The 23224-nt window shown below is 45.7% G+C and overlaps 1 protein-coding gene and 1 non-coding gene across 2 annotated transcripts; one reads left to right on the forward strand and one right to left on the reverse strand.

Annotated features, from left to right (window-relative positions):
* The first annotated feature begins 6 nt into the window (after positions 1-6).
* Positions 7-22935, forward strand: SLC36A2 (solute carrier family 36 member 2). The gene is made up of 10 exons (XM_040995471.1): positions 7-203; positions 3080-3170; positions 3735-3823; positions 4362-4457; positions 6790-6874; positions 10703-10921; positions 13238-13336; positions 17187-17353; positions 19342-19511; positions 22626-22935. Exons 1-10 carry the CDS (start codon positions 40-42, stop codon positions 22895-22897), a joined length of 1452 nt encoding a protein of 483 aa, XP_040851405.1. The 5' UTR covers positions 7-39; the 3' UTR covers positions 22898-22935.
* Positions 9413-9516, reverse strand: LOC121154567. Its single transcript, XR_005883557.1, has one exon. It is a non-coding gene; the product is annotated as a U6 spliceosomal RNA (small nuclear RNA).
* Positions 22936-23224: the final 289 nt, after the last annotated feature.

The raw sequence follows: 23224 nt of genomic DNA on the forward strand, positions 1-23224 counted from the left end.
ACCTCCTTCCACCAAGAGCTCTCCCTTTCTGAAACAGTCATGCCCGTGACAAAGAGTACTGAAGGTCCCCAAGGAGCCGGCACCCTCAAACTGGATATTGTACCATCTTCCCCAAGCGCCAAGCAGCTGCAGGACAAGGACTCCAATTTCGTGGATGGAAGTTCCTCAGAGTCACCTGGCTTGGATAAGACCAAGGGCATAACGTGAGTACTGTCTCCATCCTCCAACTTGCAAGTTTGCCTTAGTCAAAAAACAGAGGTGGGCAGGCGGGGGTATCTGACTCTGCCCATGGTGCCGAGAGCAAGGTTGCAGAGTGTACAGTCAGAGGCAATGTCAAGATTAGAGCTTAAAGGAGCAGGAGTGGAAATGTCAGGGGATAATGGTGAATCAGCCTCCAATATGCTTCGGTGGGAAGACCAGGACCCAATTACTGCAGCTGCACACTGAGTCATGGGCTGGAGCTGGGCTGGCATCCAGTGTTTTGCTTCTGTCCCATTAACGCTAGCGAAAGATGCAACATTTTTAACTTCTTGCAGGAGAAAGCGGGTCCTGAGCCTAAAACCACAGTGGCCTTACTGTCAGCCAAGCACTGGCTCCTCCCTGCCTGTGCTCTGCCTCCCTCCCCCTACCCTGCCTCCTTCTTGTACTTCTTCCTGGCTACACTTTAGCAGAGAATTGCAGCGATGACACCTACAAGGGCAGCACATGGGAGTCTGGTAGGGTGGGCAAAAGTATCATTCGCTCGGTTTTCAAAGAAGGAAGCCAAGGAGTAAGGCTCCACTCTCCTTCCCTGCACTTCCCCCACCACTTGAAGAGACAGTAGCAAGAGGCAGCCATGGAGAGGTTCTGTCACTTTACGAAGCCAGTTTTGACATGATGGGTGCAGCAGAGAGAACTGTGTGCAGCCCATCAGTAGGCTGAATCCAGATGGGTGCTTGCCCCCTGTCTGCACCTCAGGTGTGAAGGAGGAGTGCAAACTGACGGAGGTTGCCTGGCGGAAATTCTTCTGACCATGATGTGGGGGTATGCAACAAGGAGGGGACAGGTCAAAGTTGCTCCAGAGCCACCCTGCAGGGCCATTTAAGGCCAGTTCCAGAGACGCGTCTGCTGCCCCAGGGCTGGACCTGGGGGCTGTTGGACGTCACTGAGCTGCCCAGCCTTTGAGCCAGCCAGGCCTTGAAGCTATCCGCTGCTGACTAGGGGAATTTCTTAATCAAGGGCCTTGGGGGAATCCTTTGTGATCTGACACGTGGTTGGATGACAAATTCAGGCACTTAAGAATCCAAAGCAAAGGAGAGCTTAAGGGCTGCTGCAGCTTGCAGAAAAGTCATGTAACAAGGCTGAGTGCACATGCCCCCTGTGTTCAAACCCACACTTCACAGCTTACCAACTTGAGCAACGGACAGAACTTCTCTGTCCAAATTCTCTAGGTGAGGGTCCCTTCCTTCCATATAAATCCCCCCTAGCAGAGTGCTTGAGGCCTGTCCAAGGTCACCAGAGGAGGACTTAGACCTGCAACCCTGGCCTCCCTGCTCCCAGTGAGGGAGGTGAGGGCTCCTTCCTTCCACATAAATCCCCCCAAGCAGAGTGCCTGAGGCCTGTCCAAGGTCACCGGAGGAGGGCTTAGACCTGCAACCCTGGCCTCCCTGCTCCCAGTGCAAGGCGTGGCATGCGTCACCACGCTACACTTTTAAGCTGGTTGTGTGGCCCAAAGTTAAGTTCTGATTTCCAAAGTTCTTCAGTTAGAAGTTTCCAAAGTGACCCATTGACCTTTCCCTAGTTACAAAACCAGCCCAGCGCTAGGGGCCGCGAGGGTGCAGTGCTGGGTCAGCAATGTTGACACCCACAAGGCCAAAGAAAGGCACGCAGAGACTGCCACCCCCTTTCTCCTCCAATTGTTCTCTTTAACCCTTAACAGATTCACTGCAAGATCTTTGGCCAGTTAGAGGATTTGGAGGTTTAACACAAAGATAGGGGGAGTATTTGACGCAGTTTCTTCAAATATTACAGATGTCAGCAAAGGGGGCCACAGTGCCTGTGATGACATAGCTACTCAGCTGTAGCCTTGAACTTTAACCCTTGGCTTCTGGCTCCTTCCAAAACACTCTGTTACTTTTCAGAACATCTCCCTGCTAGAAGAGAAGGCTCCAATGGAAAATCTCCCAAGTTTCCAAGGCTGTCGTTGTAAAACCAACTTCCACATTGATTTGGTCTGGGGCAAGTGTAGAAATAGGCATGTCCTGCGCTTCCTCAACAGAATCTGTTGAGTCTCTTCTAGATGTTCTGTCCTTTATGGTCTAGACCTGGTCCTACATAGCAACCCTCACATCTGTCTGAAAGATCTGCAGTGTTGTTTTGGTAGGAAGGTGTTAAGGTGGGACATGCCATGGGCTGAGATGCCCTGGGCTGAGAAACAAACCAAAAATTTCCTCAGCAGCCCAATCTCCACCTGACCTTGTCCCACCAGACTCTACCTTGGGACTCATTCACCCCACTTTGTTCAGAAGTCATGGTGACTTTTCTCTCTCTGCCTTGCCCCTTTCCTGCTTCTCTGCATGCAGTCCTGTCTATGACTAGTTTCAAAGCCTTCAGCCAAATGTGTTTATCCTCAGTTTCAAAATAGCCAGAACCTTAACTCCTGCCTGGGTCTGATTCCCAGAGGCGGCTCCACAGATGTGGGGGTGAAGTATGGCACCCGGTATATCCTTGGACAAACCACGAACAACCTCTGCACTTACGTATCCTCCTCTGCAAACATCACGAGTGATGGCCACTCTGTAATCTTGACAAGTGCTTTGAAGGAGATAAAACAGGTGAATGTTGAGGCCAGAGTCTCACAGTGATTACTATCATAGCAAACATTCAATGTTAGCTGCTCAAGCCAGAACAGCTATGGGCAAACTGGCCTGGTCTGTCACTCTGTAGGGCCGGATGTCAGACAAGGAATGTGGGATACAGCCATGGCCAGCAGCCCACCTAGAGCACCTGATTCAGATGCTGGCATGCCAGGATGCAATGGCTTCTGGCTGTCCTCACCTCCACACCCCTAACCCCTCTTATCTCCTTCCTCTCCCTTCAGAGGGTTCCAGACCTTGGTTCACTTGGTGAAAGGCAACATGGGGACAGGTATCCTGGGACTACCACTGGCTGTGAAGAATGCAGGCATCCTGGTAAGAGGCATTGCTGCAGGTAGGACTGTCAGCACTGGATGACTGAAGCAAGGAGGGCGCAGGAGAGGCTCCAGTGACTAACAAGAGCCTGCGATGCACAGCTTCGCTGGGGAACCACTGGCCACACATTTAGAATCCAGCTTCCTAACTTGACTCCGAGATGTGCCACACACTTCCCATGGCCTTGCACAGCCACTGGCCTGCTCTTGGAGCCTCAGCTTCCTCCTTGCAGAATGCAAGGGTTGGACTCTGACCAGTTTTCTAACAATGCTCTAAAAAGCACCTGTTTTCCTTGCAGCTAGCAGGGGAAACTATGGTCAGGATTCTAGAGCTCCTACTCCCACCACGGTACCCTAATTAACTGCCTCATCTGCCATATTGGAATACTACTTGAAATTGTATTCAAAAGACTTGTTGCTGCCACAAAGGACTTGCAAACCAGTTTGCTAGAAAGTTCTTGGAGTCTTTAGTGAGGGCGATCTATACTCCAGACTCCTTGCAGTATTCCTCATAAATCCATTCTCTTCTCTCTTCCTTTGCCCCTTGCCTCCCCCTTTCTTCCAGATGGGCCCCCTCAGTTTGCTGGTGATGGGCTTTATCGCCTGCCACTGTATGCACATCCTGGTCAGGTGTGCCCAGCACTTCTGCCGCAGGTGAGGAAAGCAGTTTCTTTGTGTGGATTCCTCCAGTGCACAGTTCTCAGGGCCACCCCAGAAGCAGTTGACTTACAACAAGCATTTACTTGGTAGTTTTGTCCAGTAAGGCCAAGAGAACTAGCAAAACAATCAAAGTGAAGCTCTACATTGTGGCTAATTGGGTGATTTCAATCAGGCCATTGTGCTTACCTGGTTGGCTCATCTATACATCAGACATAAACAAGCCATGTCTAATCCTGCCTTGGAGAATCGTCAGGAGGATCCAATGGGAACCCTGGGTAGAAGACTGCTGTTCCCCTGCAGGTGTGCACTGCTGCTCTTGTAGGTAGCGACTGCCTCACTGGGCAGGTGAGGGCCATCACCCACCAAGGAATTAAATCAGATGCCAAAGGCTGACCTGGAACTTGGGTCTCTAGCCTAGTGTTCTTTCTTCTCTCTAGCTGTATCCCTGTTTGGCTCAGTGTCTCCTGATTTTTGAGTGTGCTAGTTCAGGTTAAACCACTTCTGGGCAAGTGTGTTTCACTCTCTCCTACAGGCTTAACAAGCCCTTCATGGACTATGGGGACACGGTGATGCATGGACTAGAAGCCAGCCCCAGCGCCTGGCTCCGTGATCACGCCCACTGGGGAAGGTAAATTGTTCTTTCTTTGCCTACAGTGGGATGGAATACAGGAGGGGGAAATGCTGTTGTCAGGTTGCCTGCTTCCATGGAAGAATGGCTCATGTGGCACAAAATATAAGTTCTTCCTCAGGGAAGGGACTCTTTGGCAGCATCCTTGGTTCAGTCTTCCTCCTTGTATGCCTCCAAAGGCATGGTGCTCATGCCCATAGTTCAGTAGGAAAAACAGACATGTAACAACTCAGAATACTTTAAAAGCCACTGCAATAGATGCAATTAAGGAAAGAAACATGGCTGCCAATCAGAAGGTTAAGGAGATGTGTGTGAGCTACAGAGGGGGAGTCTTAAGCTGGCACAGTTGAGATGAGTTCTGAAGGAGGAGAGAACCCTGAAGGATGAGGGGTTCCTCGTAAGAAAGTGGGAAGAGGTCTGTAGATCATCTAGGAAGACAGATGAGCAAGCAAGAAGGCTTTGAAGAGAAAGATGTATTTGATTACTTCAAGAAACAAAAAGACCAGGCGGCTTAAGGACAAAGAATCAAGGAGGTAAAATTGGAGGGATCTGGTATCCAGTCACGTTACACATTTTTAGGCTTTCTTAAAGGCAACCCTAAGGACAGAAGAGTTTGAATTCAGGAAGCAATCATATTTGCATTGCTCAGACCTATATCTGGCTTCAGTGAGAAAACAGATTTTTAAGGGAGCAATTATAGATGGGGCAGACACATGAGGAAGCTGTTGACAACATCCAGACAGGGAGGGATTGTGGCTGGGACCCATTGGTCAAAGTAGGAATAAAGAAGCTGTCTTGGTTATGAATTCAATCCAGGGCATGAGAGAAAATGTAGGGGCCCCTGCCAGGGCAGGGGAGCTGTGAGAGGAGGGAGCCCCCAGAATCCAATTCCCTGCCTCCCACCAGGTGAGGGTGGGGGTCCCTGACAACAGGTGGGCCAAGCCTGACCCCTATACATATCCCAGCAGGCAGCCCATGCCCAGTTATGCCTGGGGAGTGCAGGATCCAAGCCATGACAGGCAGTAGACAGCGGGCTGGCCCTGCAGGTTGCTGTACACCACTGGGGCCGGTGTGGACCCATGGCCTGGGTCCCAGTCCAGAAGGAGCCCCATTGCTGATACTCCTGGGCACAGCCAACCCTCCTCCCTGAAAGCCCCCTCTGCTTATGGAGAAGGCCCAACACACCCTCTCTATTCCCTCGTCCTTCCTCCCACCCCCCTTCTGCAGGATTTGCACCAGAACGTGTCCCCCCTGGGCGTCCTTTTGCTCTGAGCTATGAATATTTTTAACCCTGTAAATAAGGCCAGCTCTTGTATCAGAGACTGTTTTCTCAGCCGCCCCTTGTCCTCACTGGCTCTAGATAGTTCTCTATCAGTGATTTCTAGACTCAGGCACCAATGAACCAAATAAAAAGCATACCTCTCAAATTCTTCCACTCACTGTTAAGCATATATGAAAGTTTTCCTACCTACTTTTGGGGACCTTGTTCCACTAAGTTAGTACCTTTCCTATAACTGGAAATCCTCTGCAACAAGCTCTGCTCTCAGCATTTAAATGTGTCCTCTTCTTAAAAACAACAGCCTGTACCTTGCACAGGCACCATCCTATCTTGCAACAAATAGCCACGGGGTACCTACAGCATGTCAAGAAGTGCCTTTAGGCTATGAATCTCCAATGAGGAAGACTAGGGCATCATCAAGACTTGAGCTACTACTGTGGCTTCATGGGCCACCCTGATTTTACTTCTCTAACTCCCCTTCACAGCTTTCTCAGGGTCACCTCACTTTGCTGTCCCTTCTACCTCTACTGAAGAGCCAGCCACCAGGGTCATGAAGACCTTCTCCTTACCCTAGAAAACCTCTCAGCAGTACTTTCCAAACATTCTCTCCCCACCTGGCTTCCATCCCAAGGAACTCTCATTCAAATGCTCTTGTTCCCATGGCCTTCGTGCTGGATGATAATGTTTTTGCACATCTCCCCGACTGGTCTGTAAACCACCAGAGGAAGAGGCCATGCTTATTTGCTCATCCTGAATGTCTAACACAGTGTCCGGCACATGACAGAGACATCTAATAGACATTGTGCCTCTGCCTTGCCTCAAGTATGTCAACTCTGAGGAATGCTGTGGAGCCAGGGGTCGGAGAGAGTCCTGAGCAGGAAGAACTTTATCACTGGCTGAGCTGTTGGTGGTTGGGAACCATTTTTGTTGTTGTTGTTTTTAACAAAGAGCTATGCTCATCTCACTTATTATTGACTGGGATGGAAGGTGCTGGAGAAGTGACAACTGCAAATCAACTTTTTTCATGGCCAATTTTCTTTCCCTCCTTTCTAGGCATACTGTGAGCTTCTTCCTTATTGTCACCCAGCTGGGTTTCTGCTGTGTGTACATTGTGTTTCTGGCCGATAATTTTAAGCAGGTACGATCTTCCAGAGATGGGGGCGGGGGGGGGGGGGAGGGGACTCAGAAAAGGAGGCTCCTCCGCTGCTTGTGTTTTCTTACAAATTACTTCTTGTCTTTGCAACCCTCATTGAAAACTAAGAGTTATCTGGATGTTATCAAAGAACATAGCCTCGCCCAATTCCCATGTCAGCAGATTTTGGTGTGGTTACTTTTGCCACCAGTACCCTTTGGCCAGTATTTTGGACTTGTCTTTAAGGTTGGTCTCCAAAGTCCTGAACTGGAATGACCCTTGGATTTTATCAATTCTCCTGTCTTGGAATTTAATCACACTGAATGCTTGTTAAAATTGATACAAAGTCCTGTTTGATTTTAGCCAATATTCTGGAAGTCATCTTTATCCTTCTTGAACTACTTACTACATAGTGATTCCCAGGAGTCTTTCTGCCCATATCTGGAAGTTATCTTGCAGCCATTTGGGCACAGTTATATGGGTAATAATAGAGGTTCCCATTAATTAACAAATGTAACAAAAATATTTTAGGGCTCTAATTTCTGTTTATAACTGTAAGATAAGGAACTCAGAAATGTAAATGTAAAAAAATTTTAAAAAACATGGTAGGTATTTGTAATTAGCTTCTACTATTGTCAGTTACAGCACTAAGCATTTTTCATGCTCTCCATCATTTCATTGTCTCTGTGACCTTATCAGAGAATATACTGTGGTCATTCCCAGTTTTTAGTTAAGAAAACTAAGGTCACAAGCTTCAAAAAGAATTGAGGTAGGATCAAAAGGCTCAGGCTTCTGACACGAGAACTCAAGTTTTTAAACATTATATTTTCCCCCCCACCACAAGTTTAATGATCCTTAATCCAGTCATTCACAATTAAAACTGAACATAAACTGATTTTAATTTTTCAGTTTCCTTATAGTTGCTCATAATTCCACCACACAAATTTATAACAACCAGTCTTCCATTTGTACTTCCTTTGATTGTATTTTTTCTGCCAAAATTGAGTGGCACACAAGTCTTGCGCTTTAATTCCTGGGCATTTATAAGGGCACATCAAAAATTTACTGCAATTAGAATTAAAATAGGAATTTCCTTTGATTCAAATTTTTTTGATTCATGCATAGTGTTTTCATAATAAACATTCCTATAAACTTTCTGAACACTTTTGAATTCTTAAAGGCTCTTGAAACACATTTCTAGACTGTTTTTCAGAGACCCATCTCATACCTGCAGAACTTTATCATTCTATTTCTATTTGCATTTATCTGTCAACTATAGTTTATATTTATTCGTGAACTTGAAAGTTAGAGATCTTCCATATCTCTCAGTGGGAGGCAGGAACCCAAACATTAGAGTGATCTTCTGTTGCTTTTCCCAAGCACATGAGTAAGGGAGCCAGATCAGAAGTGGTGCAGCAGTACACAACCAGTGCCTACATGGGATGCTGGTGTTTCAGGAAGTGGCTTTACCCACTACACCACAATCCAGGCCCCTCATGTACACTTTCTATCAAGACAAGCACTGTTTTAAGGAGTTTACAGGCTAAAAGGGATATCTTCTAAGACATAAAATATTGAACAGGATATTTTGGTGACAGATTAGGATGCCACTAACAACACCTGAGATGGGGGTGCTTTGCCATGGACTACGTGGCAGAAATCACTGGAGTGAGTACATCTGGCCTGGGCAATGAAGGGCGGCTTAGAGGGAAAGGGCCTGCCAAGGTGGGAGAAAGAGAAGGCTTGTTCTGAGAAGCAATACAGCTAGTTACAGAAGAAAGTATTGGCTACAGGATGAGAAGACCCCAAAGGCTGGACAGGATCTATTTACGTAAGTCCTGGAATGCCAAGCTACCATTCCAGGTATTTTTCCTACATGGTGAGAAATCAGAAAAAACAAACAAACAAAACAAAATGTACTGATTCCTCAATGTAGTCATGGTCTCCTGTTTATTATTATTTTTAAAGATTTATTTATTTTTATTAGAAAGGCAGATGTAGAGAGAGGAGGAGAGACAGAGAGGAAGATCTTGCATCTGATGATTCACTCCCCAAGTGACTGCAATGGCCGGTGCTGTGCTGATCCAAAGCCAGGAGCCAGGAGCTTCTTTCCGGGTCTCCCACGCGGGTGCAGGGTCCCAGTGCTTTGGGCCATCCTCGACTGCTTTTTCCAGGCCACAAGCAGGGAGCTGGATGGGAAGTGGAGTTGCTGGGATTAGAACTGGTGGGATTAAAAAACAAAAACAAACAACAACAAAAAAAAACTGGTGGAATTAGAACTGGCGCCCATATGGGATCCCGGCATGTTCAAGGCGAGGACCTTAACCACTACACTATCGTGCCAGGGCGGTCTCCTGTTTAAGTGAAAAGAGTGGATGATATAGATACTATTTTATAAAGTGAAAACAATGTGCATCATATATGTAATTGTGATGTTTCATAGAACATTTACAAATGAAAATATTCTAAAATGTTGCTGTGACTGTTCATGAGTACTGAGACTTAACCAGGGGTTTAACTTCAGCTTCCAATTGTTCTGCAGTGGGTTATATATCTCTTGTCTACTCTTTGCATGTCATCCTTGTGCAAATGCCATGCTAATCTCTGTGTTGCTCCAATTTTAGTATATGTGCTGCTGAAGCGAGCACACTTGCCTACTCTTACTACTTGCGTGAGTTTAAGCCATGTGGATTTGAAACAGGATGACACCACCCACTAACACCAATTTTGGGTGGATTGAGGGGTCTTTTATCACAGTGGTGGGAGGATGTTAACAGCTTTTATTGGATGAGATCCACGGAGGCTAAATATTCTGCAAGTGTTGTTCCAAGTAACAAACAACAAGTGATGGGCTTTTTGGTTATAAGAAACAGAGTCTGAGGGGTGGGGGTTTTACACTGAAAATGAATTTAGTGGAACGATATTGTGAACTCACAGAGACAGAGGATGCTAAAAAGAATGGGCCTCAACAAAGAAAAATCAAGGGCCCAGCTTAATGGCTCAGTGGACAAATCCTTGCCTTGCATCTACTGGGATCCAATATGGGTGCTGGTTTGTGTCACAGCTGCTGCACTTCCCATCCAGCTCCTTGCTTGTGGCCTGGGGAAGCAGCAGAATGGCCCAAAGCCTTGGGACCCTGCACCTGTATGGGAGACCTGGAAGAAACTCCTGGATCTTGGCTCCACATCAGCTTAGCTCTGGCTGTTGCAGCCACTTGGGGAGTGAACCAGTGAATGGAAGATCTTTCTGTCTCTCCTTGCTCTGTAAAATCTACCTTTCCAATGAAAATAAATAAATATTTTTAAAAAAAGAAAGAGAAATCAGGACAGGTAGAAACTGATTGACTGGATCCTCATAGATTGTTGCTCATGTTCATCTTTTCCTAGGTCTGTCGCTGTGCCATTTGTTTGAGATCTCGATTCAAATCCCCGAGGAAACTCTGAATGGCCAAGCTGGAGTCCAGGGTCAACCATCTGACTCTGACCTGGGGTTGCGAGTCTCAGTCCTTCCAGGCTGTGTTCACTGACCAGGGAAGACCCATGGGGAGAAAACATTGATACTAAGAGGAATAGATGCTGAGCTATCAAAAGCTGACAAATAACCCCTATAAATCTGGTTACTTGTTTTGTACCAAGTTAATTTTTTATTAAAGTTATTTGTGAATTCTCCTTTGGGGAAGTTCAGTGTGGAGGATTTTGAAGATCTAAATTCACATGACTGGTCCCCTGGAACCTCCAGCTCTGTCCAGGAGTTTGTTACGGGCTGGTGCTGGGCTAACCATGTGGTCAGAAGAATGATCGTCCCCTCCTCTTGTTCTTCCCATTCCCTCCTCAGGTAGTGGAAGCTGTTAACAGCACAACCAACAACTGTCATTACAATGAGACGGTGGTCCTGACACCCACTATGGACTCACGGCTCTACATGCTCTCCTTCCTGCCCTTCCTGTTGCTGCTGGTCCTCATTCGAAACCTCCGCATCCTGACCATCTTCTCCCTGCTGGCCAACATCTCCATGCTGGTCAGCCTGGTCATCCTCACCCAGTTCATCGCCCAGGCTAGTGCACATCACACACCTGACTCCTTCGGGGGCTGGGCCCTTGGTCATTTGGGTATCTGGGATATATCCCAGGGGTAAATTTTTTTGTCCTCTGTGGCTTCTGAAAGAAGGAAAACATAGGTGTTGGTAGTAGAGTGGTGAGCATAGCTGCCTTCCAGAGAGGAAAAACATGTCATAGTTATGGAGTATATCAATGTACTTCTGGGATTTCAGCTTCAATGTAGTGTTGCCCAGTGTGTATATGTGAACACTAGAAATGAAAAGAAATTAAGAAATTGGCAGGAGGGAATCCTCATCCATAAATCAACCTCAGAGACTCTGTTATTAATATGATAGATTTTGCCTATAGTTTTTCAGATTCTAAATATTAGGGGTTTTGTTTATCTCTTACAATCCATAGAAGTAAATCTGGGTGCTCAGACCTATAGTCTAGAGAATGTGCAACCCTGAGTGACTTGTTAAGTTTTAACTGTTACAAGATCTCTGCTTTTGGCTGCTAGCCAATCACTGTAGGAATAGTTTATAGCTCACTGGTTAAGGTGTTGTTCTTGCAAAATAAGCATAGTTTTTAAGAGCTAGAATTTGACCCAAAAAGCAAGTAAGTATTTGGAAAAACAGCATGGATGGGTAGATGGACAGAAGAATGAAAGAGTAGAGACAGCCCAAGGGAAGAAATGCCGAGGTGAGGTGTACAAAACCTTTACTCCACATGTGCTGCTCCTCTTTCCTTTCCACTTTGTAGAAGGAAACGGAGCTTCCATGTCTAAGTGCTGTTCCCTAGAATGTTATTGTAACTACCATCCCAATGGGCACTGGGCACTGGGCACCTTAGGGTAGCCCTAGTTTTGTGAGCTCTAGAAGGTTTTCTTTTGACAGTTTCTGATCACTCTAATGCCCTCCATGAGATATCACACACGTGTTGTCCACAACCAGCACAACGTAAACCAGGGCTTGAAGAGTGGGTGTCACGTAAGGAGAAAAATGCCACAAGAGGGGTTTGACAGTGGGCAGAGGAGTCCTCTCTCTGTGAGGGTGGTCAACCCAATGCCTGGCCTGGACTGCTTTCACCCATTTGGGGAACCATGTTTTCTGTTAACTTTTTTCCACAAACCCAAGAGGCCAGACACAGCAGGTGAGCCACACAAGAAGGCTTTATTTCAGCGAGAGAGGCAGTTTAGGGCAGGGAGAAAGTGAGAGCAGAGAGGAACAAAGCAGTCAGAGAGACAGCATCAGGAAAAGAGAGACTGACAGAGAGCACAGCAAGGGATGAGAAGAGCAGAGAGAGAGAGAGAGGAGAGAGAGAGAGAAGGAGAGAGAGGCAGAGAGAGAGAGAGAGAGCAGAGAGTGTGGGGGGAGAGGAGAAAGAAAGAGAGAGAGAGAGAGCAGAGACAGCGACAGCACAAGGAAAGGAGAGACAGCATGAGGAAAAGAGAGAAAGAATAAAGGGAAGAGGGATCTCTCAAGATGGGTATGGGGAGTGCCAGGTCAGGGATTGGCAGATGCAGCTGTAAGCGGACACCAGGAATACATGCCTCAGGAAACTGGTGGAGCACACAGTTTAAACCTGAAGGTCACTAAGTTTAACTAGGCATGTGGGCCTTAAGAGGGTTGAGATCTAGGAGGTTTATGGTAGTGCTGGGTAACCAGGTGTCCAAGGGGATTGAGATCTAGGGGATTTAAGGGAATACTGGGTAAACAGGAATTCAGGATAGCACTGAGTCCAGGATGATGGGGTCAGTCTTGGGGAGCGGGTCACAGTTTAAGTCACTTCTTACACTATCAACTCCATTCACTTGCGGGATTTTGTTTGGGGACTCCTCACCATCCCAGCCAGGAGTCTTCTGGTGGACCATGCCCAGAAAGGAGCACAGAGCATACAGTCAATACCTTAGGAACCTGTGCTGCCCGAGGCGCTGGATGCTCCGATCACTGACCCATCAATACAGTAAACTCTCCTATACCTTCCATTCCCAGACAGCTGATGCTAGTCTGTCCCGATCCAGCTACTGAGGACGTTTCTTAACAACCTTGACATAGCTTGACAAGGCCCTGATGGCCTTGGCTTTTGGCAGATCCCGGAACGCCTCAGCAGAGTTCTGTTCCCAAAGCCCTCCATGTCTGCCTGCTGCAGGTGCTGGCTGCTTTCCATCCTTGGACTCTTTGGTATTAGCCAGTGTTAAACTCAACTCAGATCATTGCCCACTTTGACATTTTCTGCACTTATTCAATTTTTTTCAAGTTGTGTCTGTTCCCACAGTACTGCTGTCTTAAAAGAGCTTTGAATACGGCAATCTTACTGTGTTTCTCTTGTAGGAAATTCCTGACCCCCGCCGGTTGCCACTTGTAGCAAGCTGGAGGACCTACCCTCTCTTCTTTGGAACAGCCATTTTCTCATTTGAAAGCATTGGCGTGGTAAGCTGTGCCTGGGGGTGGACTTCCTGGGTGCTGTGAGTGGCTTTCTGAAAAGCAGCTGTGACATCTGGGGCTTCGTGTCCTTTTGGCCATTGAGTTGGGCCAGCTGGGAATTGTGCACAAGACTAAGTGACCTCTGGTCTCACTTGGGTCACTTGTCACCAGCAGGAGAAATATAGATTGCAACAGGGAGCTAGTTGGGACATGGTTTTATTTTTGTCCCAGAACATCTATTCATCTTTCTATCACTTTAACTCTCCTAATCTCTTAAAATCAAGGCTAATCACTGTATAAAAGTCACATGAAAGGATTTTATTAATATAAAGGAGTTTTAAACTTGAAAAATGATATATATTTCAATGAGTTATTATATAGTTTCTATTTCCACAACTGGAGAAGGGTAATACTATTTATATTTCTATAAAACTTGCTCTGCATTTATATACAATAAAAGTAACTATTTTAGTGTAATTCCTTCAAGTTTTGAGAATTGCAAAGAATCAGAAGATAAATCAACTCTCCACAAAACATTTTCTTGCACTGTTCCTTTAAAGTGAATCTCTTTTCCCATCACTAACTCCTGGCAACCTCTTCTGTTTTACTACTTTGTTTTCCAGAATGTCATAGAAAGGGGATCACATGGTAAGTAACCTTGTGAGAGTTGCTTCTTTCACTTAGCCTGATGCATTTAAGATTCACCCATGCATTGCTGCGTCAACAGCTCATTGCATCCACTGTAGGACAGTTTATCAACTCACTTGTTGAAGAACATTTGGGTTGTTTCTAGGTCTTGGCAATTATGAACAATGCTCCTATAAGTCTTAGTGAACAGCTGCTGTGGGCATGTAAGTTTTCATTTCTCTAGGAGTAGCTCTACTAAGTACGCACTGTATGGTGTATGTGACATACAAAGTAATGTAGCTTTAACCTGATAAGAATTGTCAAACTGTTTCTCAAATTGGCTGTACCATTTTGCATTCTCAACAGAGTCTGTGGTCTTGCCAGTAGTTCTGCAGTTTGGCTAGTGCTTGTATGTATTGTTGGTGTTTTAATTTCAGCCATTCTAATAGATGTGTAGTGAGTAGTATTGGCTTGTGATTTAATTTGCATGGAAGCCATGACCAGCAGTTTTGAGCATCTTTTTGTGTGCTTTCTTGGTCTTAGCACGTCCTCTTTGGTAAAGTGTCTGTTCTTGCCCTTGATTCTCTTTTCCAGCTCCTTGTGCCTCCAAAGTTCTAGCTGCTCTACACTGTTATGCACTTTCTGTGGTTAGGTCTACTCTGGGGTTAAACACTGAGAGAAAAGAGAGAGGGAAAAAAATGGCAGTGACTCTTCCAAGGGTTAACTTCATGGCAGTGCAACCTCTAATCACACAGGTTTCACCCTCAGAAGACTGTCCCCACCCTCTCCGCTCAGGTTAGCTCTATTTTCACCATCTCAAAACTCTTGATTTTTGACTAAGGAACCCTGAGTTTCTATTTGGCTTTGCACTCCATAAAAGATGCAGCTAGTCTTAATCTCCCCACACTTTCAGATTCAAAACATCCATGTGCCCAGTTCCTCCGCTCAGAGAGAATTTTTTTCCTTAGATTTTTAGATGTCTGGGTGGCCACCCCAGTCACCAATCCTCAGGAGGCTGCTTTATGGCTGGAACTTGCACTGGGAGCGTGACCTGGGGGGAATAATTAATAAAAGTAGCAGAAAAAAAATAGGGATTCTTGCCAGACTGGCCAAAGAGTCCTGTAGTCTAGGTCCTCTAGACAGTAGGGAGGTTTCTCCTGGAGTTTTTCCCTGTCTCCATCCATTGGTGGTTCAAAGATTTGGCCTTCCTTTGGATGTACACTAGAAGGTGTGGAGAAAAAAAAAATCAGGAAAGTCACCACCATAATGATCATGTTTCCTGATTTTGATTTCTTTCTTCAGCCCACTTGGCTACTGTTTCTTTTCATAATCCAGGTACGGTTTCTTTATGTATTCTGTCCTGAGCTTTTAGTTGTAATCGGAAGGATATGATGGCGTGTACTGACATCATCTAGATGAAGCTTGAAGCATTTTATTTTTAGAATTTGCAAAGTTACAGTGAAAAGCAGAATGCAGAGACTGAATAAATGTGCTTGGAAGTAGAATGGGCTGGAATTCTGCTCTAGCCAGTTATGTGCTGAGCCTTATTTCTGTACCTACAAAATAGCAGTGGTAACATTTGTTCCCTGAGTACCTGCTGAATGCTCACTATGCATTAGTGAATATTAGTACCAGAATTAAAATTCCCTTAAGGAATTCTCTGTCTGTAGTTTTATAGAAGGGGCACCTAGGCCCCCTGGAGGGAAAAGGTCACTGATTCACAGGAGCAGTGTGCGTGAGGAGGTACACTCTTGTCCACCTGTACCTGCGGTCTCAGCCCCTCCCATCACCTGTACAATGGGAGAGGGGGTACCTGGGATAGGAGTCTGAAATTCAAATGCCTTTGGAATGTAATGTGAGTAACAAGCTCAAGCGTTAAGATAGTGACGTGGGGGAGGCAGGAGCTGTTGTAAAGACCCCTGCCTGTCACTCTTCATTACAGTTTGTGAGGCCAGTCCCTTGAGGACAGAAAGGACTCAGTGTTGCCCAGGAGCTAGGAAGTAGAAGAGGATGACTCCTGCCTGCCTCCCTGATTGGGCAGTGTAGGGGGAAGTTTGGCAGACTGGGAGGGAGAAAGCCTGTATGCCAAAATGCCTGGCAAGATAAATTTTGATTAAACAGGCTTGAAATCAGACCAGCCTGGTAAAAAGGACCCTGGGTTCTAAAAGGTCTCCAGTATACTCCAGTTCTGGAGTTGCCAGTTAGATTTTCCATCTTTCCCACAAGCATAAGTTACATGGCCTAGAGTTGCCTGCTTTGGGTTTCCTCTGCTCATGCATAGCCATATTCTAAAAAGCAATGACCTAAAAATAGGATCAGATCCATTATTAAAGCAGAAGACAGGGAGACTTTCAGGAAAAGAAGGGGAAAGCACAGAGGTCTCTGTGTCTGGGGCATCAAGGGGAAACCCAGTGAAAGGACACTCTAGCACCAGATCTGCTGAAAGGAAGGAGGATATTGCTTGCAAGAGCCATATCCAATTATCTGAAAGACTGTGTGGTCCAAATAAAATGTACCTGCTACACCTGTTTGCTCAGGGCAAAGAGAGTCGGGATAACCAAGGCTCCCCTTCAGCTCTGAGCAGTTCAGAGTCTACCCTGTGGTTCTAAGCCCTCCATTTTTTTCCTTTTTCTTCACCCCTCCTCAAACTCATCCCTTTGTTTCCTTAACTGTGACAAAATGCATCTTGCATAGGTTTTTCCATCTTAAGCCTTTGAAATGTGTAGTTAGTGATATGAAGCATATTCACATTGTTGGGCAACCATCAGCCTCCATGTCCTTCAACTTGTAAAACAGAAGCTTTGTAGCCATTAAACAGTGACTCTCCATGGAAACCATCATTGTGCTTCATTTCTAGGCACTTGACTACTCCAGGTACTGGATACAGTACCATGGTTTACTGACTGGCTTATTTTCTTTAACATAATCTCTTCAATGTCCATCCATGTTATAGTGTGTGTCTGAATTTCCTTATTTTTTTAAGACTGAGTCATTGCCCATGACATGAGTTTCTCATATTTTCCGTGTCCACATTTGTTGATGGGGACTTGGGTTGCTTCCACCTTTTGGCTGTGATGAGTAATGCTGCTGTGAACACACATGTGCAAATCCCTCCTTGAGTCCCTGCTTCAGATTCTTTCAGGTATAACCCCAAAGTAGCCTGTGTTTCTCTTTGATGTCCATGTTTTTCTTTGTCTTCCTTTCTGCTTATTCTATACTATTTCTGTAGGTTCTGCCCCTGGAAAACAAGATGAAGGATGCTCGCCATTTCCCAGCCATCCTGTCTTTGGGAATGTGCATCATCACCGCACTGTACATCGGCATTGCAGCTCTGGGCTACCTGCGTTTTGGAGATGACATCAAGGCCAGCATAACCCTTAACCTGCCCAACTGCTGGTACCTTCATGGGCTCTTAGGTGGTGGGAACTAGAGGGCAGGTGGAGACAAGTGGACGATTTCTACCTCTCGTCCATTGTTGAGAAACTCAAGTTTAGATAGTCACCCATGAGGAGAATCAGAGTTGTCACCGGAATCCTGGGCTACAGATTCTCTATCCTTCAACAGCTTTCAGAATTAGACCTTTCTTGGCATCTTAGTGTGAAGGAGGACATGATTTAAGGAGACAGAGATCATTATCTTTGATCACCTAAGGAAAAAAGGGAGAGACACTAGAGAAGGGCAAGAAGGTGGCCAGGGAAGGTGGCCAGTAGGGAGGTAGGAAGCAACACTTCTAACTGCCTGTCCAAGAGTCAAGCCCATGTGTTACCTGCCACTGTCAGTGGCACACCCCCTACCTCAAGTCAGCAGTGCTAAGATGAAAATCATAAGCCAAAAACCACCTTGGGAAAACCATTGGCATATGTAACAATTACACAATCAAGTGTACACAACTCATGCAACAATTAGTTACCCACAGTTGAACCATGCTGTATTTAAATAGACACATAAACCCACTTTCTTTCGTGCCGTCTTCTCTCCAACAGTAGCCATGCTATTAATTGCAGATGTCCCTGTCCTTTTAAGTGTCACTTGGAGAACTAATTTGCTCTAGAGGGGGCTCTTTCCCCAAGATGATGAATGCCATTCATCAGGCATTTGCTGCATGCCAGTTATATGCAGATGTTGGTCTGGACACAAGGGATGTGAATAGACTATGACCTTGAAGCTTCACTGCCTTCATCCAATCAGGATGCAGTACGAATGGAGGGGAGGTAGACAATGTTAGACACAAATTATAACACAGACAAGAGAAAGCTAACAGGCCTTGGGGATTTCCAAGGAAAGAAGGAACATCTGAACAGTACAGCAAAGGAAAATGTTGTCCAACATGACAACTGCATCCAAACCAGGATGACTCGGGTACTCCTGGGTTGAAGCTCCAGTGGCACCACCTGCTAACTGGTCATGGAAGATTTAACCTCTCTAAGCCTCCGTTTCTTTATCCACAACCAGAGTGGTCATGAGGACAAATGTGTCACATCCAAAAGCATCCAATATGTGGTGTCTGCTTGAATGAGGACAATTTAAAACACTGATGAGGTTAGCAGCAGTGGAAATGGATTAAAGAGGATGTTCTACGCAGTAGGACAATTATGAGCAAGAAATAGAAATGCAAAGGTGGTCATTTTAAGGAAATGGCCACTACACCACACACACATCTATTAACATGGAAGATGCATCTACCACCTTGTGGGCTATAAGAAAATAGCTGTATTGTGACAGGATTTTTTTTCCAAAACAAAAGAAAACTGGAAGAATCCAGCATCCCCTGAAGCACCATACAATCTACCCCTGGCCTTAAACCTGCAAGTAACCCTCTCTTTTTTTCTTACCTGTCATCAGCTCCCTCTTCCCCCACACTAGCCTGTTTGTAAATCATCTCTTCCCCTGGAGATTTGGAACTCCCCAGCTCTCTCAGCCAACCAGAAACATTTGCTGAGGACCTGTGATAGACCAAGCATTTCAGGGGATTCAGAAAATTTTCCAAGGAATAACACATATAAAGAGCTAGTGTGTTTGACCCAAGGTGCTTGGTCTTAGACAATTAGCATGGATGTCTTCTTGGGCAGGATTTCTGGTCTAGGTCACTCTCTCCTGAAGAACACCTGAACAGCATCGAGTGGTCATGGTCTTTGAAGATGCTGCCTAGCCCATGATCAAGGTTCCTTGTTTGTCTTTTAGAGATGGTCCTTCCATCATTCCCATGGAGTCCATATGCTTCACATTTTCCCTGCATGTTGGGTGTGGCTCCTTCTTGATCCCTAAGGTCCCTTCACTTCCAGAGGAACTCAAGCTATCATCCCAAGGGCAGAGGCTAATATTTAAGGAGGCCAGGCATCATTGTGTAGTAACACTGGAGAGCCTCACTCTGCTTTGTCTTGCAGGCTGTACCAGTCAGTCAAGCTCCTCTACATCATCGGCATCCTGTGCACCTATGCCCTGCAGTTCTATGTCCCTGCAGAAATTGTCATCCCCTTTGCCACCTCGCAGGTACCAAAGCGTTGGGCACTGCCTCTGGATCTGTCTCTCCGCCTCGCCATGGTCCTCCTGACAGGTGGGTATAATGCAGAATGCAAATTTCCTGGTGAGCCTTCCCTGAGGGTGCTCATCAATCAGCCATGTAGTGAAGGATAGTCAATACAACCAGCATTTGTGGACCATTCTAAAGCTTTACAAGTCTGTTCTCGTTTAACCCCTGGAGACAACCGCATCCTTGTCTGTACCTAAAAATTAGTTTTATTGATATCTAGCCCAAAGAAAGGTACACACCTTATCAGACAACATTCTGAACACTAATGACACATGCCAGGCACAGTGCTGAGTTCTTCCTAGCCTGTAGTTCATGGTACTTTATTCAGTCCTCATGAAAACTCCCAAGATAGCATTATGATCTACCCTAGAAAATGAAAACAGGCAGCAATAAGGAATTGCCAGGGAGTATGAGCAGAATTTGAACCCAGTTCATGGAGCCAGTGTTTGAGCAACCAGTGCCCACTTTCTGGTCTAAACCAGCAACAGATGTTGTCTAACCCTCGAGGTGGTCTGGGTTTTGTTTTTGTTTTTTCAGATTCTTTTTTTTCCACCAGAAAGGAAGATTTACAGAGAGAAGCAGAGAAAGGAAGATCTTCCATCTCCTGGTTCACTCCTAAAATGGCTGAGCCAATCTGTAGCCAGAAGTCAGGAGTCTCTTCTGTGTCTCCCAGGCAAGTGCAGGGTTCCAAGGCTTTGAGCCATCCTCTACTGCTTTTCCAGGGCCACAAGCAGTGAGCTGGATGGGAAATGGAATAACTGGGACATGAATCAGTGTCTTATGGGATGTTGGCATTTGCAAACAGAAGATTAGCCAGCTGAGCCATCATGCTGACCCTGTGCCCTTCAAGATGTTATATGCTTTCAGGTCAACATTAAAAATGTAACTGATCTCATATAGAAACCAAGGTTTCCCATTTAAGGGAGTAATAACATGATTTGCCTACAGAGGCAAAGATTCTATGCTTGGAATCTTAGCGATTCCAGTTGCAGCTCCTTAAGCCTAAAGCTGTAGGTTCCTCATGAACTGCCTCAGTGTTTACTGTAAACTGAGGCAAAGATAACTTTGTTGATACTTCAGATGGATTGCTGTATTTAAAATGCTAAGCCTTTACATAGTCTAAGCCATAAAACCTGCAAGAGGAGCTCATTTTGCAGATGTGGAAACACAAAAAAGGTGAAGACTCCGCAAAAGTCATTCAAAGCCAGTTCCTGCCTTGCAGCCTCCTTTCTGTGTTCCACTATGGACCTCCTTCTAGGGAGGGCTTATCAAGCCTTCGGGGTTTCCTGGCGAGCAGGGACAGACTTCCATCAAGAAAAGTAAAAATGTAAAACCTGGGCCTGGAGAGGTCATTGTGGCACAGTGGGGGTAAGCAGCCACTTAAGACACTTGAACCCTATACGGCATGCCTGCCACCTCTGCTTCAGATCCAGCTGCCTAATACCCATCCTGAGAGGCAACAATGATATCTGAAGTGATTGAGTCTTTCCCTACCACCGACATGAGGACCTCAAAGGAGCTCCAAGCTCCTGGCTTAAGAATAGTCATCCTGGGGCCCGGCGCGGTGGCGCAAGTGGTTAAGGTCCTCACCTTGCACGCCCGGGATCCCATATGGGTGCTGGGTCTATCCCGGCAGCCCCACTTCCCATCCAGCTCCCTGCCTGTGGCCCGGGAAAGCAGTCGAGGACGGCCCAAAGCTTTGGGACCCTGCACCCACGTGGGAGACCCGGAAGAGGCTCCTGGCTTCAGACTGGCATAGCATCGGCCCGTTGCGCTCACTTGGGGAGTGAATCATCGGACAGAAGACCTTCCTCTCTGTCTCTCCGCCTTTCCAATAAAAACATAATAAAAATAAATCTTAAAAAAAAAAAAAGAATAGTCATCCTGGCTGTTATAAGCATATGGGGAGTAAATTAATGCATGAAAGATTTTTCTCCTTCTACCTTTCCTCCCTATTTCTTTCTCTCTTTCTCTGTGTGTGTGTGTATGTGTATGTGTGTGTGTGTATATCTCTATAACTCTGCCATTCATATAACTGAAAATAAATAAGCCTAAAATAAAGACCAAGCCTGAGAAGCATCTTGGCACAGTTTCAGAATCTTTAGCACTAGTGTTTCTTTGTTACTTGTTTGCCACTCTTTGTTACTTGTTTTCTGACAAGTAAGTAAATGCTGGGGAAGACACTTGCCTAAAGAGATCCTGTGGCTGTTGGTTCAACCAGAGACCCCATTTCACAGAGAATGATTCTTGTGACTCATGTTGATTATTTATCAAGGTGGTAGCTTCATGAAGGCAGGATTTTGCTTTCTTTTTTTTGTCTGTATGCTGAAGTTTCCCAAACACCTTGAAGACCTGAGCACTGTGACTTGGATTATGCTATCAAGTAAAAGCTCAAGCACTGTCTTTACAGAATATGTTGGAAACTGAAACACGCTTCAGTAGCATAAAGATGGTCTGGCACGGAACTATTTGACTGACAACAGCTACAGAAAAACAGATTTATCTAGATTTCTTTGGTTCCTTAAGTAAGACCTGCCAGGAAGACTCACTCTCTGAGAAGTTTGCAGACATGGAAGAGACTAAGCCCCATCTCTAGAATGACTACTTGTTAAACTAGCTCTACCTAAGGCTCTTCCGCTTGTGCCCCCCACCCTTTGCCCTTACTGCGTAGGTATCCCAGCCCCAACCTTGGCCTGTTCTGGAAGCCAACTCATGTGCAAACTCTAAAGCTCATCAATCAACTGAGTTTTTCCTCCTGTTGATTTGTCTTCCATCACATCCTCAGTCCCCCAAAATATAGGAGTCAGGTATTTCCTCCCAACACCATCAATAGGAATATAGGAGAGTACTTTAAAAATAGATGGAAAAAATGAATTGAGATGTAAATTTATTTTGGTACAAAAACCCTTCATGATCCAAGTTTTTTTTTTTCCCTGATAGTCATTTTCCATGAACCTTTTGAAGATCTCTCATATCTGAAAAATGACTGGAAAAGCGTAACACCAAGTTTTTAATATGTAACTTCTAGGGAGTGTGATTTGGAATTTTACAGGACTTTGAATTTTTGTTTTCTGTGTATGAGAAACACAAGCTTGGCTAAGCCTGGGATTCTCTATCTGCACCCATCTCCTCCCGCAGGCATCCTGGCCATCCTCATCCCCCGCCTGGACCTGGTGCTCTCGCTGGTGGGCTCCGTGAGCAGCAGCGCCCTGGCCCTCATCATCCCGCCCCTTCTGGAGATCACCACCTACTACTCAGAGGGCCTGAGCCCCCTCACCATTGCCAAGGACGCCCTCATCAGCTTCGTGGGTTTCGTGGGCTTTGTGGCGGGGACCTACCAGGCCCTTGATGAGCTGATAGTGTCAGGAGAGTCGGTCACCTTTTCCAACTCCACCACTTTTTTTCAGTGAAAACAGCACTTGTCCTTACTACCAGCCCTTGACCTGTACTGGTATCTCTTTTATATGCCTTATCCTTATGACACTGCTTTGCCTGTTCTCTGGGTCAAGATATGCTGAAACACACAAGGATTCACCTGATACAAGGTCTAAATGGTAATTTTTTAAAAAATTTTTTGTTTGTTTAAACTTAATTTTTCTATCTCTAGCTTTCCACTTCACAGAGAACTATCTAATGAATTCTGTCCAAGTTGTGAATTTGTGCTGAATTTTATACCTCCAGTGGAACTGTACAACAAGAAAGCCACCAAGGATCCTATAAGCAGGAACTGGCTTAAG

This window comes from Ochotona curzoniae, unplaced genomic scaffold, assembly GCF_017591425.1.
Source record: "Ochotona curzoniae isolate NIBS_2020 unplaced genomic scaffold, NIBS_Ocur_1.0 contig_1, whole genome shotgun sequence".
Classification (NCBI taxonomy): Eukaryota; Metazoa; Chordata; class Mammalia; order Lagomorpha; family Ochotonidae; genus Ochotona; species Ochotona curzoniae.